The sequence below is a fragment of the Cynocephalus volans genome, chromosome 16 (assembly GCF_027409185.1).
Source record: "Cynocephalus volans isolate mCynVol1 chromosome 16, mCynVol1.pri, whole genome shotgun sequence".
Classification (NCBI taxonomy): domain Eukaryota; kingdom Metazoa; phylum Chordata; class Mammalia; order Dermoptera; family Cynocephalidae; genus Cynocephalus; species Cynocephalus volans.
In genome coordinates, this window is record NC_084475.1 from 24,703,113 (window position 1) to 24,720,324 (window position 17,212).

Sequence of the window (17,212 nt, forward strand, 5' to 3'; positions counted from 1 at the left end):
CAGAGAGATTCCTAAAGCTCCTCTGTCCTCATTTCCCTATCTGTGATCTTGGTGAAGGGGGTGGAGGCAGATTCGAGAACCCTAAGATTCCTTCAGCTCTTTCAGTCCTCATTCTATGAACCTGAAGGATGAGGACATTGACAACAAATATTTCTTTCTTTTCAGTTTTGCTAGGCCCAGCTGCACTTCCCCCTAGGGCATCATTTTTCTCTACCCCATCATAGAAATGCTGCGTATCCTTCATACATTCTCAATTTAGCTTGTTTAGGGAAAAAGAAGGTGGGTGTGAGGTGGTGATTTGTGACTAAATAGATTGAGTTTTGATTTGGTAGCTACTGAAACAAACAAACAAACAAAAAATGCTTCCAAAAGTAAACAATATAAGTTATCTTCAAATGTTTGGCTTCTATTCAAAGTGATTCAGCCTATGATTACAGAATAAATTACACACCTTTCTATTATCTTTCTTAAAACACTTGTTGTCCCAAAGAAGAGTAATTTGTAGCCCAGAGAAATGTATTAAATAAATAACCCATGGGGCTTTATAAAAGAATAAATGCACCTCCCCAAACAGGAGATTGTTTCTCCTCTAAGTAGTAACCAGATCCCAAACCTTACCAATTCCTATCATGGCACTGAAATGATGGCCTGATTCTCACATCTACCTGGACAAAGCCACAGAGTAACTCAGTCTCTGCATTATGAAGCCAACTTATACCATTTCCAGGCCCTTTGGCCTCTGCAGGGGAAAAAGTATGTCATCTTAATGAATACAATCTTGACAGTGCTCTGGATTGTAAGGCTATAGCTGGCCACTAGCTATTTAGCTATTAGTAACAATGGTTTCTACTCCAGTTTCAATAAACTCCTTGACACAACAGCAACAACAATAACAACAAATCTGTAGATCAGGAACACTGAAAAATTATTGCCCATTTGGACATCACCCTATGTAGGAAAACCTTCACTGCTTCAGTGTAGTGTAAACTCCTTCAGCCACAACTGCTTTTATATCCTAGGATTTCAGGGATGGCAAAACACAAGTAAGAGGTGGAAGAAGAGACACTGTACAAAACAGAGGAGGAGACAGGAAGTCTAAGAAAGTACCAGCCTCCATTATCCATTCAGCAATCTCTACCCCCTTCAAAACCTCAATGTTCTCTACCAGGAGTTGGCATTTTTTTTTTTTTTTGTAGAGGACCAGATAGTAAATATTTTAAGTTTTGTGTCCCTATGGTCTCTCTACTCAACTCTGCCATTGGAGCATGTTATGGGTAAAATGTGTCCCCTAAAAGTTTATGTATTGGAAACTTGACCCCCATTTTAACAGTGTTAAGAGGGTGGGAAACCGAATTATGGCATTTGAAAGGTGGGGCCTTTAAGAGGTGATTGTATTTTAAAGATGGCCCTCCTGAGTGGATCTGATCAATTCATGGATTAATGAGAGTGATTCTGATGGCTTTAAAAGGAGGGCAAGTGAGAAGGTTAACTCTCTTGCCATGTGATACCCTGTATTGCTGTAGAGAGTCACCACCAAAAGGAAGACCCTCACCAGATGTTGTTCCCTGGACACTGGACTTCTCAGCCTCCAAAACTGTAAGAAATAAATTTTATTTCTTTATAAATTACCCAGTTTCGGGTATTCCATTATAAGCAACAGAAACAGAATAATATAGAGCATGAAAGCAGCCACTGACTATATGCAAATAAAGTGGCTGTTTTCCAATAAAACTTTATTTACAAAAACAGAAGGAGGGCCATACTGACCCTTACATGCTAACACCTACTCTACATCCAATAAATTCTTAATGTACATTTAAAGAAAAAAAAATCATAGTCTGAAAATGCAACAGGTTGTAAAAACATTACTGGATTCCTTCAAGATTGCTAAATGGAATTTATCACTGTGTAACATTTGCTACCATATCATATAAATTTAATAATGTTATCACTAAACTATTCTAAGGTCAAAGATCACCTAGTTGCCAAACCCACAGACCTTTTCAAACTCTTTAAAGCAGGAAACAGTAAAATGATCAGTTATGTAAATTGTCACTATGATTAATTCATTTAAACAATAACCATATAGCATATATACTATTAGTATCCCCATTTTACAGATGAGGAAATTGAGGTATAGAGACATAAGGAATCTGCTCACATACCACCAGCAAGTGGCAGGGACGGGATCTGACCCAGTCTTCCTGGTGTTAGATGCTAACGGTTCTTAGCATCTGTGCAGTAACGCCCTCCAATCCCACCTCCTCCTTGATGCTTGAAACTACAGACAATTCCCTCTTATTAAGTCTGTCTCTATCCTTGCTTCCAGAATGTCTCCCTCTTCTCATTCTTTTCTTTCTGCTCTGTCCATTCCCTGTCAGTCTCCTTTGCTGGTTTCTCCTTCTGGACCACCCTTTAAAATATGGATGTTCCTTAGCTTTCAGATTCTCCTCTCATTCAATACTCTCTCTCCCTCATCTCTGCAATCTATTTCCAGGGCTTTGATGTAAGAAAGACCTCATGGGCTCCAAAGTATTCATCTGTGGCCTACACCTCTTCGTTGAGCTTCAGCCCATATTTTCAGCTATACACTGAACATCTCCACCTCCACATCTCTCAGGCATCCAAATTCAACATGTTCAAAACTTATCGCCACTTCCTCTTTCTGTACAATTTATTTAGTAAGTAGCTCCACTCTTGCTTGAATCCCTGAATGGCCATTTGTAAGAAGTCTAAACATCCTGCTGGACAGGCCACCTGGAGAGGCCCTGAAACTACATGCCCTGAGCCTCACCTGCCAGCCACCCCATCAAGGTAACAGGCATATGAGTGAAGATGTCTTGGAACCTCCTGACCAAACCAGCCACCAATGGAACATCACCAAGTGACCACAGTCAACATGACATGGAGCAGAAGAATCACCCAGCTGAGCCCTGCTCAAATTCCTGCCCCACAGAGTCCTACGATATAATAAAATTGTGTTGGTTTATGCCAGTATGTTTTGGGGAGGCTTGTTACACAGCACTAGATAATTAGAACACTAGCTCCTCACTGTCACCCTCTGTGCATGTAACACACAATGACAACTGACCTTTGAAAGAAATCTGCTGGAGCCTAAATGAAAAAGAAACAAAAGCTGACTTCAAGTTGTCATGTCCTAACTTATACTGTCTTTATTTCTCTGAGTTATACATTGTTGCACCCTAGTCTTCTTCCCAGCTTGACTTAAAATTTGTCTTTAAAGCTATTTTGAAACTTCCCAACCTGCTGGTCTTAATAGCTCTGATCTTGCTTACTGGAAGCCTCCAGCAAGTGCTTCTCTTTCTAATGATTCCTCTTAAACCTTATCTCCCTAAGTGATTCCTGCCCAGGCTGTTCCTACCATCAAGAGGGGACAAACTTCCTACCTTGGATTCCTCCTGATTTTTCTTGACTCGAACAGGGATAAAATGGAATTTTCCCAGCCCCACTTATTCTTGTGCCTGTGTTCTGGTTAAAACAAGATAACCAGTTCATGTGTTTGCCCCTCCCCCCACTAAAATATGACATCCCAGTTTACTAAGTGATGTCTAGATTGCAACCTTTTACCAGGCACTCCTCTCCCTTCCCAGGAGAGCACATCACATGTAGGCAGAGTCAAGTAGGAGCAATAGTTAAACACCAGGTTCTGCTTTCTACTCAAGGCATCACAATTTCCCCAAACCTGTCAGTGTTCATACCTTGGGCCACAAGTGAACACTAGGAAAGATAGCCAGTTTTAAAGCTGTTATGATAGTGCTGTTTTCCTTGTAACTTGAGAGCCCAAGGTTCTTTCCCACAAAGCCAAGTTACGGGTACATGCCCTGCTCCATAAGACACCCAAGAAGTCTTGGTTTTTAATGCCTCTTGATACTAAAAACAAAAGAGGATTCATTAAGCAGACAAATCCACGACCAGTGACTTGAGGCAGGAGAGCAGCCCTTCTCCCCAACACAGGGCTGCCCTAAATCTCAGGTACTGCTCTCAATCCTAGTTACAAGCAGCTGTGAAGCAATTATTCCGAGGAGCAGGAAGCAGCCCTTCAAAGCAGGAGCAGCTGGTGGGACATCGTGCTGTCTGGCTTCCTGGCACCATCCCCAGACTGAAACTTCGAATCACGGGGCTGCTTTTAGTCCATTTCATGTCCTCCCCAAGGTGCCTCTAGGAAAAACAAATTGCTCTAACATAGACAAGGTCTTTCCCCATTTTTAATGAAACTTACTGACAGGCTCACTAGTTCTTTCTGGATACCAACATAAAAACCTCAGGGTTATAATCAAATAGGGGGAGAGGGCTCAGGTTCAGCAAATCCTCTCATCCATGATCTTCCAGTTCATCCTCCCAGCAGGAAGCATAGTTAAAACTCTGGTGTCCAGTGGACACAATGGCACACAATGCCCTACCACAGGGCCCTTGGGAAGTGTACCCCACAGGTGTGCATCTCCAAGGTGAATCCCTTGTCTTTGGGGCTGAGTCAAAATCATCGTTATGTTGGAAAAGCAAACAACACTGATGTAAATGGGTTTAAAAAGATGCTTAGAAACAGGGAAATTCAAACCAATCGCACTGAGGACAATCTCCCTCCTGACTGTAAACCGACCACCTGCACCAAGTCTGAGCTCGGGCTGGGACACTTCCTTGGCTCTAAAGCACTGGGGGTGACTTCCTTAGCTAGGTTTGAGAAAACGGAAAAGGTGGAAGAACAAGAGGGAAATCCAGGACAAGGGACATCTCAAACCATAGTCACAGAAACTAGAATTGTTAGACCCAGTTAATTATTTCAAAACTTCACCTTTCTAAAGGGAAGCTACCAAAATTCCTTAACAGAAATAGTAGAAAGAATATTCTGGATTTAAGAAAAGAAAAAAATCTTAATGTAAGCCAAGTACTACCTTCTTCTTCTAGAATTATTTCTTCTAAAACTTCTGAACTCACTGTCCAGCTTTCTCTCTCTGTAGCATGGGGAGAACATCACCCATCTTCTTCCTGATCTCAGGCAACTAAGAGCATATGAGTTCCTCAGAGGAGGAATGTGGTAGAAACTCAGGGGATTTTTACTGACCAGTATTCCATCTATCCCTCCTTACATCAAGTTAAAAAATAACAATAATGGAAATTCTGGGCCCTTGCCATTAAAATAGCAAAAGACAGTCATCATTTACTGATTCAGTTCTCACCACTTGCAGAGCATACGGGGCATGAGACATCTTGTCAAACATATGGTGTTCCAAATATGACAGTGCTAAATATTTAATATTCCACAATGGCTTAACCGTAAATCTAGTTGTGAAAAGTTGTAGGCAAACCACCAGCCCTCACAGCAAAGGTAAGTTCCACTATCGCTTCTCTAACTTACTTGGTTTTCTCTGTCGATTAACTTCCTATCCAAATAATTTAGAGCTGGACGGTTAGCTCAGTCAGATAGAGAGTGGTGCTAATAACACCAAGGTTCAGGGTTCGATCCCTGTACTTGCCAGACACCAGAATCAGAAAGAAAGAGAAAAAACAAATAATTCACTGGCTTTATTTGTCATTGAGGGGGGGGAAAGTACAGGAACTGGTAAAAACCAACCAACAAACAAAAAACAATATTGGTCAATTAATCTATACTTAAAACTTCCAAACCAGCACATCTGTGTGCCTTTGAGCCCATTTTTCTAATTATCCAAGACTCACTTTCTGCCTTCTCTCTCCAAAGATCATAATAGCGCCCCCCACCTTTAAAAGAAGTTATTATACACATTTCTAAGTTTTAGAGGTGCCAATCAATCATGGCTGTATTTCCTCATGCAACTGTCTTGCCTGAACTTAGCCAGTGCATGATAATTATAAGACTAATAATAATAACAATTAATAGTAAAAACAACTCATACAAACGGACTCAATGTATACCACGTGTTAAGCATTTCTATACCTTATCTCTAATTCTCATACCAACCAGACAGCTAAATAACTTGGTCAAGATCACACAGCGTACTCACCAGCAGACACGGGATTTTTAATTCACATCTTTCTGAGTCCAAAGTCCACACAGTTTTGTGCAGCATCTACTCTGCAACCCATGCGGGAACTACACTCACACTGTATCCTCAAAATCAGAAGGTTATGACAGCTGTAGGATGCAGAGAAAAAGCAGAAGTATTCAGGTATTCAGGCACTCCTCTAAGGGATTTAGCGGCTCCATCATATAAGATGGTTTGGAGGATGGCCCCCATTTTTTCCCTCCAATCTATTACCCAAGTCTGGAAGTTAAAAATTAAGCTAAACCACAGGTATGTATAATCAATTATGTTTCAATAAATAAATAAATAAAAGAAATTGAGAACTTAAAAAAAAAAGCTAAACCGGTCAAAATATAAAGAACAATAAAGCACATAAACCTAAAGGCTATCCTTTTTTTAACTTAAAAAAATTATAGATGTAAAAGAAAGTTGCAAGAATAGTAACATATAACCTTCACTCACCCTCCCCTAAGGTTAGCATCTTGTACAGCCCCAATGCAATTACCAAACAGGAAACCAGTAGTAGCAGAATAGTAGTAACTAAACAACAGAGTTAATCTGGAGTTTACCCAGTTTTCCCACCACTCCACCTTCCTCCGCTCCAGACTGTCATCCAGGAGTCCACACTGCCTTCAGCTGATGTGTCTCTCCAACCCGTGGACGCTGCCCAGTCTTTCCTCGTCTTTCATGACCTAACACTTCTGAAGAATACTGGTAGGTTACCTTGGACTGTCTCTCACTTTGGGTTTGTCTGATGTTTTCTCAAGATTGTCACTGAGGTCACGCAGTGCGGGGAGAATCCCACAGAGGTGATGTGCCCTTCTCAGTGCCACATCAGGAGGTACACGATGCTGATGTATCTTTTAACGGATGATGTTAACCTTGATCTCTTGGTTAAAGTGGTGCCTGCCAGGTTTTTCCACTATAAAGTTATTGTTTTTCCCTTTGTAATGAAAAATACCATGGTAACGAGGGGATACTTTGATGACTAACAGAGCCTACAGGGTCCATTTGACTCACAGGGACTCTGAACCATAATCCTAAACTCAAATACTGAAGTAACAACCCCTTTGAACCTATTTCCTTCTCCATACAAGTGTAATATCTTCATGGCCACAAGAAGTTATGTCTATGAATGTCTACGCCATGTTCCCAGACCAACGCTGGGTTGGCCACAGCAAAATTAGATTAGGAATGTGTTAAAATACACGTTCCTGGCCCTAGCCCCAGGGATTCTGATTTAGGAGGCCTAGAGTAGGGCGCACCCTAAGCACTTTCAGCAAACATCTAAGGTGACTTAATCGCAGGGCCAGGTCTGGGAAGCACTGCTGCTCAGTAGTAAATGCCACACAGATCCCATCCCTGATGTCATGCCCGCCCTACATCCTCACCACCGTCCCCCACCTTCCTCTCACTCAGGTAAACGCTCGGCCCCTGAAAGGGTTACAGCAAGTGCTGTAGGAAACTCACCCTCCTTCCTCTGAGCTACTGCATTGTATCCCTTCATATGAGCTTGGGTCCCACAGGACTCCAGGAGCTGAGTAAGATTCTCTACGTTCAGAAGAAAATCTAATCTACTGCTGAAACCTCCTCCTCCATTACAAAATTACACTCTATGAACCTTTCCTCACAGTATTGGGTCGGTAAATACTAAACTAAGGGCCAGGTAGTAGTGTGGGGAGAGACAAGGAGACAAGAAGACCAGGGACACTGGTGAAGAGGGGAGCAAATTAAAGAAGGCAGAGGGGTCCTATCCTCCCCCCACCTGGCTACCCCCAGGTGACTCCTTCACACACTGCCCTGCTTGTAAGAAGCAGAGACCAGAGTGGGTACAGGGCCTCCGGACCCATAACTGGAACCCACAGCAGGGCTGCCAGAATGGGCACCCCGGGAACTGGGATGGAGACTCCCGGGGGTCTTTGGGATGTGAGGGGCACACACACTGTGAGTCCAGCACACGCCATGCCTGAACACATTGGGCTGGTACACCGGCTCGAAAGGCAACACTTCCCATCCTCTCTTACCCACCAGCAGACACCAGAATGGGCAGGTGTGTCCAGGAGCAGGAATACAATGGGGCTGTCAAATTTGGTGGTGCTCAAGGAGCAGCTTCTGAGCTGACTCAACCCTTCATCTGTCAAAAGCTTTCTCTTAAATTGAGGCGAAATTCATATAACATAAAATTAACCATGTTAAAGTGTACAATTCAGCAGCAGTTTCCGTATTCACAGTGCTGTGCAACCACCCCCCATACCAAGTTCCAAGCATTTACATCACCCCACAAGAAAACCCCAGTCCCATTAAGCAGCCACTCCCCCATTCTCCTCTCTACCCATAGCTGTTTACAGTGAGGAGTGAGGGGTTTTTCCCTGTAATGAGATTTTATGTAACCACTGTTTGAAGAGCTTTGCAGACCCCAGGTTCAAAGGGCACGGGAACATTCTCTGTTCTAACCAGGAGGGAGCAGCTTTCCGGAAAGGCCTGAGGTAACTCTTCCCTCCTCCTGCTGCACCCGGTCCAGGGGGGACAGAGCCAGGGCCTTCCGCTCACACACCCTCGTGGCCTGTAATGCTTGAGAACAGGCCATCACAAGGGCTTTCCCACAGCACTCAGTCTGGGTCACTCCCCGGAAACGGCTCTGGATGGAGGTCAGCTCTTACCCGTTGCTTCTCTGCGTCCACATAGCGAATGCCAAAGTAGTCCTTCTCCAGCAGGCTGTAGTAGTTACAGATGTGGTCGATGAGAAACTGCCCTTTCGTCTCCCTCTGCAAAGGAAGCACATGGAAGTTTCAGCCAGCGTCACCTGGTGCACTCACATCACCTCGATGGGTCTGCATTTAAAAACTGGATTCCCTCCCTCCAGTCCCTGGAGGAGGGGCTTCCAAACTCTTTTAACCACAACCTCAGTGAGAAATACATTGTATGTTGTGGACCATCACACAGACACACAGACACACGCGCACACACATACACACACACACACACACACGAAACCAAAAGAACATCAAATCAGGAGACAAAGGGACACCCAACAATACCCTGCACGGATACAATGTGCTCCAATATGTTCTATTTTATTCTAATACATGTTGTTGAATTCTTCTAGTGCTATTAATGACTCAGAATACTGATTTCACAACTCAATACTTTGTGGAGACCCATAGTTTGCAAACCCTCATGTGACACAGTGCCCTTTACTGCTTGTTCTAACAGCTTTGTACGTATTCACTCAGTCCTCATAATGATTCTATGAGAAAGATCCTCATTTTATATTTGAGGAAACTGAGGCGCAAAGGGATTCAATGATTGCCCAAAGTCAACAACTTGCACAGAGCAAGGCAGAATTCGAGACAGGCCAAGTGGCTGCAAATCTGGGCTCAGACTGAGCCACTGTGACTCCCCAGGGCACATGTGAGTCTACTGCAGCTCATCAGAGACAGGGCCAGGTGATGTGGCCGTGCAGTGAATGGATCAGGGCACCATGGCTCGCAGGGCAAAAGTGCCTCCTCGGGCCTCAAAGCCACTGATCATATCCATAAATCAACACAGAAAAAGGTACGGTGGGAGACTCAGGGGAGCCCAGGCCTAGGATCCAAAGACAGGCTCATGTGACCTTGGGTAAACCTCCAGCTGTTTCCACTTTGGCAAAATGAGGTGGTTGGACTCACTGATCTCTAAGTTGGTTAGACTGTTTTCCCATTTAAAATTTTAATGAGTAAAAGACATATCAGCCAAGTCTGATTAAGATAAATACCATTACAACAAAACTCTCTTAATAGCAAAGACCCTTCCAAGCACTCATCAGGATATCTGATAAGACGAATAATTTCTGCTTCAATCAAAGTCGCTGACAGGCCCATGGAAAATTTTAGGGATGGAATGTGACGTATAAAAATAAATGAAGGAATTGGAGACATTAAGTGAGTCACTGTTACAACCCACTAAAAAGAATTTTGGAAGATCACTTTGGTCTATGTTACACAATGATCTTTTCATTAAAAACTACTGCTGTCAGCTCTGGAAATTGACGAACAAGCCACTCGCTGGCCCAGAATGCCCCACACTGAATGGAGGACGGGGTCTCATCAGCACATGCTGTGACAGGAAGTCTCTATTTCCCTAAAGTCACTTTCGAATGTAATTGCGAATGAGCTTTGAGCCTTTACTTCCTTTCTAAGAGAAACGATCCGATGTAGCTCAAAAGAGACAAAACATCAAAATGAAATTTGTTTTCAACTTTCTGTAATTATTTTTTGAACCCAGGAGGCTCAGATGACAAACTGCACCGGATGACAGCTGAATCCAATGCCCAGAATAAAACCAATGGATTTAGTTCCTTTTACACACAGACACGCTCTGTCATCATTGATCTTAAAGAAACTGCTGCATGATCAGTTCACTCAACAGAACATGTGAGTTCATCATTTTATGACCGGATCACAAAGCTCTCTGAATCAGAATTTACTACGGGGGAATATACGCAAGACACACAAGAGATGTGGGTGGGGGCAGAGTGTTGTAATAATATGGGATTGAGCAGACCTCAATTGGGCATGAAAGATACTGCTGTTATTGTGCCTAAAGAAGATGTACTCAAAAGCACTACAAAGATTTTTTTTTTTTAATGATTAAACACAGCAACTAATATACACCCTCCAGCAATATCTACCCAAGAAACTTGAGAGTAGAAAAAGCCACTGCAGACAACATGGTGACTGGAGTATACAAGCGTGGCTGAGACAGGGGTCAATGCCTTCCACAAAAGCAGCTCAGGCCAGTTCCCACGGGTCCAGGCCACCAGGTGGGCTCTAGATCTTTGCTACTCAAAGTATAGCTGGCGGATCAGCAACGTCACGAAGCAGCTGCCTCAGCAGCACCCAGGAGGACTGTTGGAAACACAGACTCTCAAACACTGCCCCAGACCTTCTGAACCTAGTCTGCATTTTGGCAAGATCCCCAGGTTATTCGCATGCACATTAAAGCTTGAGAGGCATTGTTCTAAGGGGATTTCCTTGACATGAGAAAAGGGCAAAATAGGACCTGTCTCCAGCGGCCACTATGAAAAAACAAAAGCCCGTTTTCCCTTGAGTTGTCTATTCCTCAACACAGAAAAATCAAAGTCTTCTCCCAACTTGGTTACACAAGTGGCCCCTCCCTTTGTCAGAGGCCGTTGCCCTTGCAGCCCTGCCCCTGCATCTGCAGACTGTCCCAGCCAGCCTCGTCACCTGGTGCCCCATGGCTCGCTACTTCATGCCAGGGAAGCCAGCCTGAAGCCCACGTTCTGTCTGCTCTGTTCCCCTCCTGCCTGGAATTCTGGATATGTTCATAAGCCATTGCAGTTCCTACTGCCATCATTTCTAAGCACTGAACTCTGTTCTTGCACTAAATGAAAGGCCATACGGGCCCAGTGGCAAGGGTCGAAAGAGCTCATGCCAGGGTCAGGTGCAGGGGGCAAAGAAGTCAGCTACCTGCCCCTGCACCTCACAGCAGGGGGTGGGGGGGGGTTGCCTCCTGAGCGTGCTGAGGGAAAGGCACCATCCCTGCTGCCGAGACCATGGCCGGCCACACGGCAGGTACGGAATGGATGTGGGAGGCACTGCTTTCCCTCGTGCAAACCCTGAAACAGAAGGAAGCACCTTCCACAGCCCTGCGGACAGCACAGCGCTGATAGTGACCTCGGGCGAAGCAGTGGAGTCCTCTAATGGCGATTCCTTAAATGTACAGGGGTCAGCCAACTTTCACACAGAGATTTCAAGTGAAAGGACTTCTTTAAATGTCAAAATTTTGTTGATCCTCCTCCAGGATAGCAGCTGTATTTTCAATATTGACTGAATAAGGGAAAAAATCAAATAGCTAATATAACTCCTTCAGAGCTGTCACCTAAATTGTGTTTTATTAACCATGACAGCATTTCATACATGTGAAAAACAGGATATAAATGTGTGAGCAGGGCCTTGTACAGGGGTAAGATTTGCTGATCTATGCCTAAAACCCTGAAGTGCTGAAGAATAGACTTTTGACGCTATCTCTGAATGAGATCATAGAGTCTCAGGACTGACAGGGTTGAAAGAATTTCTTCACCTGTAAATTTAAACTTGTGTCCCAGTACTGGTCCTTACCACCTATAGTGCACTGTGAATTCATGTTTTTAATAAATATTGTACTAAATGTGAAAACAATTGTAATATCTTTTAATTGTTAAAAGTCTATAAACCAGTGCTAGTTAAGGTTTGGCATAAACTATGCTGGGATGTGAACAGTCTGTTACTGGTCCTCCATGAGACAGGTGTAGAAATTAAGAATAATTTTTTAATTTTTATTGTTTTTTCTATAAGGATTGGTCCAAAACAGACTGGGGGAGCAAATCTAGTACAAGTGTCTCAGCACAGAGTCTGAGACTCCCTGATCTAAACTGGGCCTCCACATTTGGGGTTTGTGTGTGGGATTTCTTTACTCTAGGAGCTTGAGAGTATGAAGGAGGCCAAGTCCTCTCTTCTACTTTCTCTGCCCATTTTTTGGACAATTCTTGGTGTGCATGTGTATCCCTGAACTCCCTGCAATAATCCCATATTCTCTCAGGGTCCTCTCCCAAAGTTTGGAAAGCAGTGGTCTACTGGATATGGCAGGACACTTGGTATAATTCTGGGTATTTCAAAGATGAATCCTCTCAGTGGGCTAAAGACTCACTGGCACAGCAAACTAGGCTCCGTTTCAAAACGCTTTGTGTAAAATAACTACACTTCTACTTAAGGAAGGATGAGAAGGGTGGGTTAGTCATTTTGAGACAGTGAAAAGATGATTTAGCTGCTCTGAACCTCTATCTCCTGGTCTTTAAACTAAATTATACCTTCTTTAATGGGTAAGCTAAGTATTAAAGACAGTATTTGTAAAACATCTTGTTTGACTTATAATAGCTGCTCAATAAATGAAAGCCATGCTATTATTACTACTTGTAATACACTGACTTTTTTCTTCTGTTGCCCATGGCTCCTTTTGCTCTCTGAGGGCTGCTGAGTGGACTGGAGTCAGTAGTAAGTCCCACAAAACCAGATGACTGAAGAGCTTATTCTCTCACGGATGGGTTTGATTTACTTCCTTATACTCCAAGGAACCTAATTTTTGTCATTGTAAACTAGCCTACTTGTCAGAAAATGCCATCTGTCCTCCCCAGCCCAAAGTATATTCTAGAAAACAGAACAAGCCTCTGTGTTCGAGTCTTGTTTCCTGGACCTGCCAGCTGGATGGCCTTAAGCAAGTTACAAAATCTCTCTGGGACTTAGTTTCTTCTTCCGTAAATGGGGAATAATTATGGTAACTTCCAGATTTATCTCAAAGGAATCATTTTAAGGTTCATTCACGTATTTATTTTTATTCTTTTTTTATTGTACATGTTTATGGGATACATTCTGTCATTTCAACACATGCATATATTGTATGATCATTCATGTATTTGTTAAACACCTATTTGCACCAGGCATTGAGATCGTGGTTAGAGATAAACAGTGAGTGAAACATAGCAAATTATAATTTCACAAACCTTAAAACCCTGTGCTTTGAAAAATGTGGAAGTATTTTGTAAACTGCAAAGCACTATACCAATGTAAGTTGTCATTATTAAGAATATTAAGATAATTTTAATCTTAAATCTTTGTTTCCAATTTCACAGTTTCATTTAGATACAAGAAAGTTGAGCAGAATAGTTCTCACCTCCCAGAACAGGCCTCTGTGCAGGGAAAAGTGAACAAAGAGAGCAAAAACCCCACCCTCCGCTTGATCTTCCTGCAGCCAGCTGCTGATGATGTGTTTACTTCGACTCCCCAGTTCAGTGGCAAAGTTAGAACAACTATAAATTTGTGCTTAACGAAAAAGAGCAAAGAAATCAATTGTCTAAGTCAGCAATGGCTTGTCTTCAATGAAAAAGACAGGCAGCCTGCAGTGCCCAGGGCCTCAGACTCTAAGCCACAACATCCTGCTGCCTCTCAGGTAGTGGTTAAGTGGGGGAAACAGTACCAACCCCAAAATATGTTAATGTATTGCTATAAACCAAAGTTTGAATAGCTGCTGCCTTCAGGACAAAGACAGAAACACAACCACTTTTTATTTAACATTTACCATAGCCAACAACTGTGCTATATACTCTGCATTTAATTTCCCAACAACCCATTCAGGTAGTTAATATTCTCCCCATGTCACAGACTAGGAGACTGGACTCAGAAATATTATGCTTGTGTATAGGGATGTCAAACTCAGGTCCAACACATATGCCAAAGCTGGTCTAGGAACTCAGGTTGCCTATATGCTGCCCCATTCTCTATGTGGAGATAGAGGAAGGAACAATATGGGGATTTGGGAGCAAGGTCAAGTGCTCCAGGTACTAGAATTTGGACACTGGCAAAGAAGTAGCACTGGATTCTCTACCATAACACCAGGCCTGAGAGAGGCAGTTTTATAAAACACAAAGCACATTATAGTAGACATCATTGGTTGTCTGCCCGGCATCCATATACCCTTTCGTCTTTCTAATGGAACCCAGATTTTGTTCAGGTGGGCATATGCATGTACATGTACACACACACACACAGAGGAACACACTTGAGCCTCAACGAACTATGACCAAGCCCTATCTCCAGGGCTCAACCGTGGTTGGTGCAAGGATAATTCCACTCCTCTCAGCCAACTGGTTCAGGGAAGAACACATGACCCAGTTAAGGCCGATGAGACGTGAGGAACAATTTACTGGGGTTTCTGGGAGGATTCCTGTTTACCCTTCTGAAAGAGCTTCAAGAAGAGACTTTCTCTTTCCTCTGGACAATGCACACAGGCATGAAGCCTGGAAATGCTACAGCAATCTTGAAACCAGATTGAGGATGAAGCCAAAATATTCACAGGAAAACGGGGCCCATGTCTCCAGACTGTCAATCTGTTCATGTGAATTTCAGGGATGCACAAAATTCCTTGTTATTTCAGTTAATACAAATTGGCTTTCCTGTTTGTTGTGCCCCAAATGTTCACTTGGGAGACAGGGTGACTTAATGCCTCGGGGGAGGCAGCAGAGCTCAGGGACGACAACAGCACTTGTGAAGCGCACCGTCCCAGAGGCTGCCCACTGATGAGCCGGAGAGCCGGTTCCCTTCATCAGAGTGTCCCATTCAGTCAGCACAGTGTTTTGGCTTTTCTAAGTTGGGAAACTGCACATAAAATCTGGGTGTCGGCTGCAACATTGGAGGGTCCGGAAGATGGGCCGATAAAGGTCTTCTGGAGCTCAGCATGCACTGCTCCTTTCCCTGTGTGACGGATCTGCAGACCACCCCAGTTCCACCTTGCCTGTGGTCTTCCACTTCTCTCATTTCCCTCACTTCCTTGATCCCTGAAGGTATCTGCATTTACAAACTCTAATCTGAGGCAATACAGATGTGTCAGAAAGGGTTCCTGGAAACAGTTTTCCTTGGAAGTGCCTGGAGCATCTTCAGAGCCAGGAAAAGTCCTCAGTGCACACAGCTTTGAGCTGCCCTCTAAGGTTGTCCTAGGACCCACTGGAGGAACAAAGGCCCGACACAGCACAGAAACAAGGACAGCTCGCTGGAATGAGGGAGCAGGTGAGGCCAAAAGAGCCGGAAGCACAGACCCAGGGCACTGGGAACAGCTCATTCTGCGCTTGCCACTGTGCGCCTAGGAGACTCTATGACAAGCAGCAGTGGGAGCTGTGAGGCCTCACTTCCTGGTGATAAGAGTTGTGAGGTTCTTGTTCAAGGGCTCTGTCGCTTGGCACCCGACACCTGCAGGCGTGGCTGTCAGAGAGAAAAGGCTGCTTCCACACACGCACATCTGGGGAAGAACACAATTGTCTCTACCGATTCTTCTTCCCAGGAAGGAAGAATCTGATTCCCATCCAGATGTCTGCTGACTGAAGGGGGTGCTCCTAGCCAATCGCAAAGCCCAGAACAGCACCCAACACTCAGTTTGCTGCTAGGACTGTGTCTTCTAGGGACACATGGCTGCATTTCTTTGGTGAATTAAGGGTCTCAATCCATTTACCTTCATAGGCGGATGAACAAAGACTAGTAATGAGAAGTTGGTGAATTAAACAGTTCTGCTGCTATTGTGAAGGAGAAGCATTTGTTAATTTCAGAAAGACTGTGGCTTGATTGAACAACATAAAAATGGTCTCTCTGCTGACATTCTGATAAAACAATTCAAGTTTCTTTGTGTAAATGCACACATTTTCTTATGGTAGGGACTACAGCTCTAACCAAAAAAGTATCTCTTTAGAAAGAAATCAGTCTTTATAATCAGATTTTAAACAACAACTGACATATCACTTTGTTAACTGCTCCTTTTCATTGAAGACAGTAACTGGTATTTGATACTTGCCTGTGACATATGTTCAGAAAATTGCATCATCCCAAGACAGTGAGGAAAGAAGTAACATTAAAGCTGTTTAAATGGGGAGAAATGTAATGAAAAACAAGCAGAGATACCTCTCATGGTTGAATCTGTGATCCTCACACAGAAATTAAAAGTTGCTTGGATTTGTGTTACTCGAATGTTCTCAGATGTATGGAAAGTAAAACCAAGGTGTAGGGAAGCTGAAATACCTAATTCTGAATATGTATCTGTTTTATAGTAACAATCAGAAGATTACGACTAAGATCATTGAAAATATACGCAAACCTGATTAAAATCCAGCCAAATCTGTCACAGCCAAATATCAAATACCAGTTACTGTCTGCAATGAGAAGGAACACGGGTCACTTCAGCCCATTGGCCAGAACAAGTCACATCTCTTGCCTGACTTCAGAGAGAGTTAGGAGGTGAAATTCCCCCCGTGCCTTCGAGGATGAGAAACAGAATCCTGAGAACAATCGTAACACCTGTCACACTAGGCTCAGGCCAATCTTTGGTTTGATTAGCACTACATACTGGATTTGCCCTGCAAAAGAGTATTTTTTTAAGTACTTGCTGGGGAAAAATAGGAAAATGTCAGGGCCCCTCAGATGTTCAGAGTCTTGCAGCCCATTTGCTGTAAATATCTTCACATGTTCCTTGTTACTGCTTAATGTAAGTTGTGTATGGGCACCCAGGTGTCCAGGGTTGTGGACTTAAGTATAAAAGACTAACAGCTCTGATCCCCGATGCTTCTCACAACTCTCAGAGGAGCTACTAGGACAGCTGCTCCTAGATCTGAATAAAAC

The 17,212-nt window shown here is 43.5% G+C and overlaps 1 protein-coding gene across 2 annotated transcripts in view; it reads right to left on the reverse strand.

The window, feature by feature from the left end:
• Positions 1-17,212, reverse strand: part of FRMD3 (FERM domain containing 3) — a 247,360-nt gene that overhangs the window by 113,853 nt on the left and 116,295 nt on the right. For both annotated transcript variants that reach the window (XM_063081143.1, XM_063081142.1), the window contains exon 2: positions 8,681-8,785. In XM_063081143.1, coding sequence (XP_062937213.1) covers positions 8,681-8,785 — 105 coding nt within the window. The remainder of the gene's footprint in view (positions 1-8,680; positions 8,786-17,212) is intronic.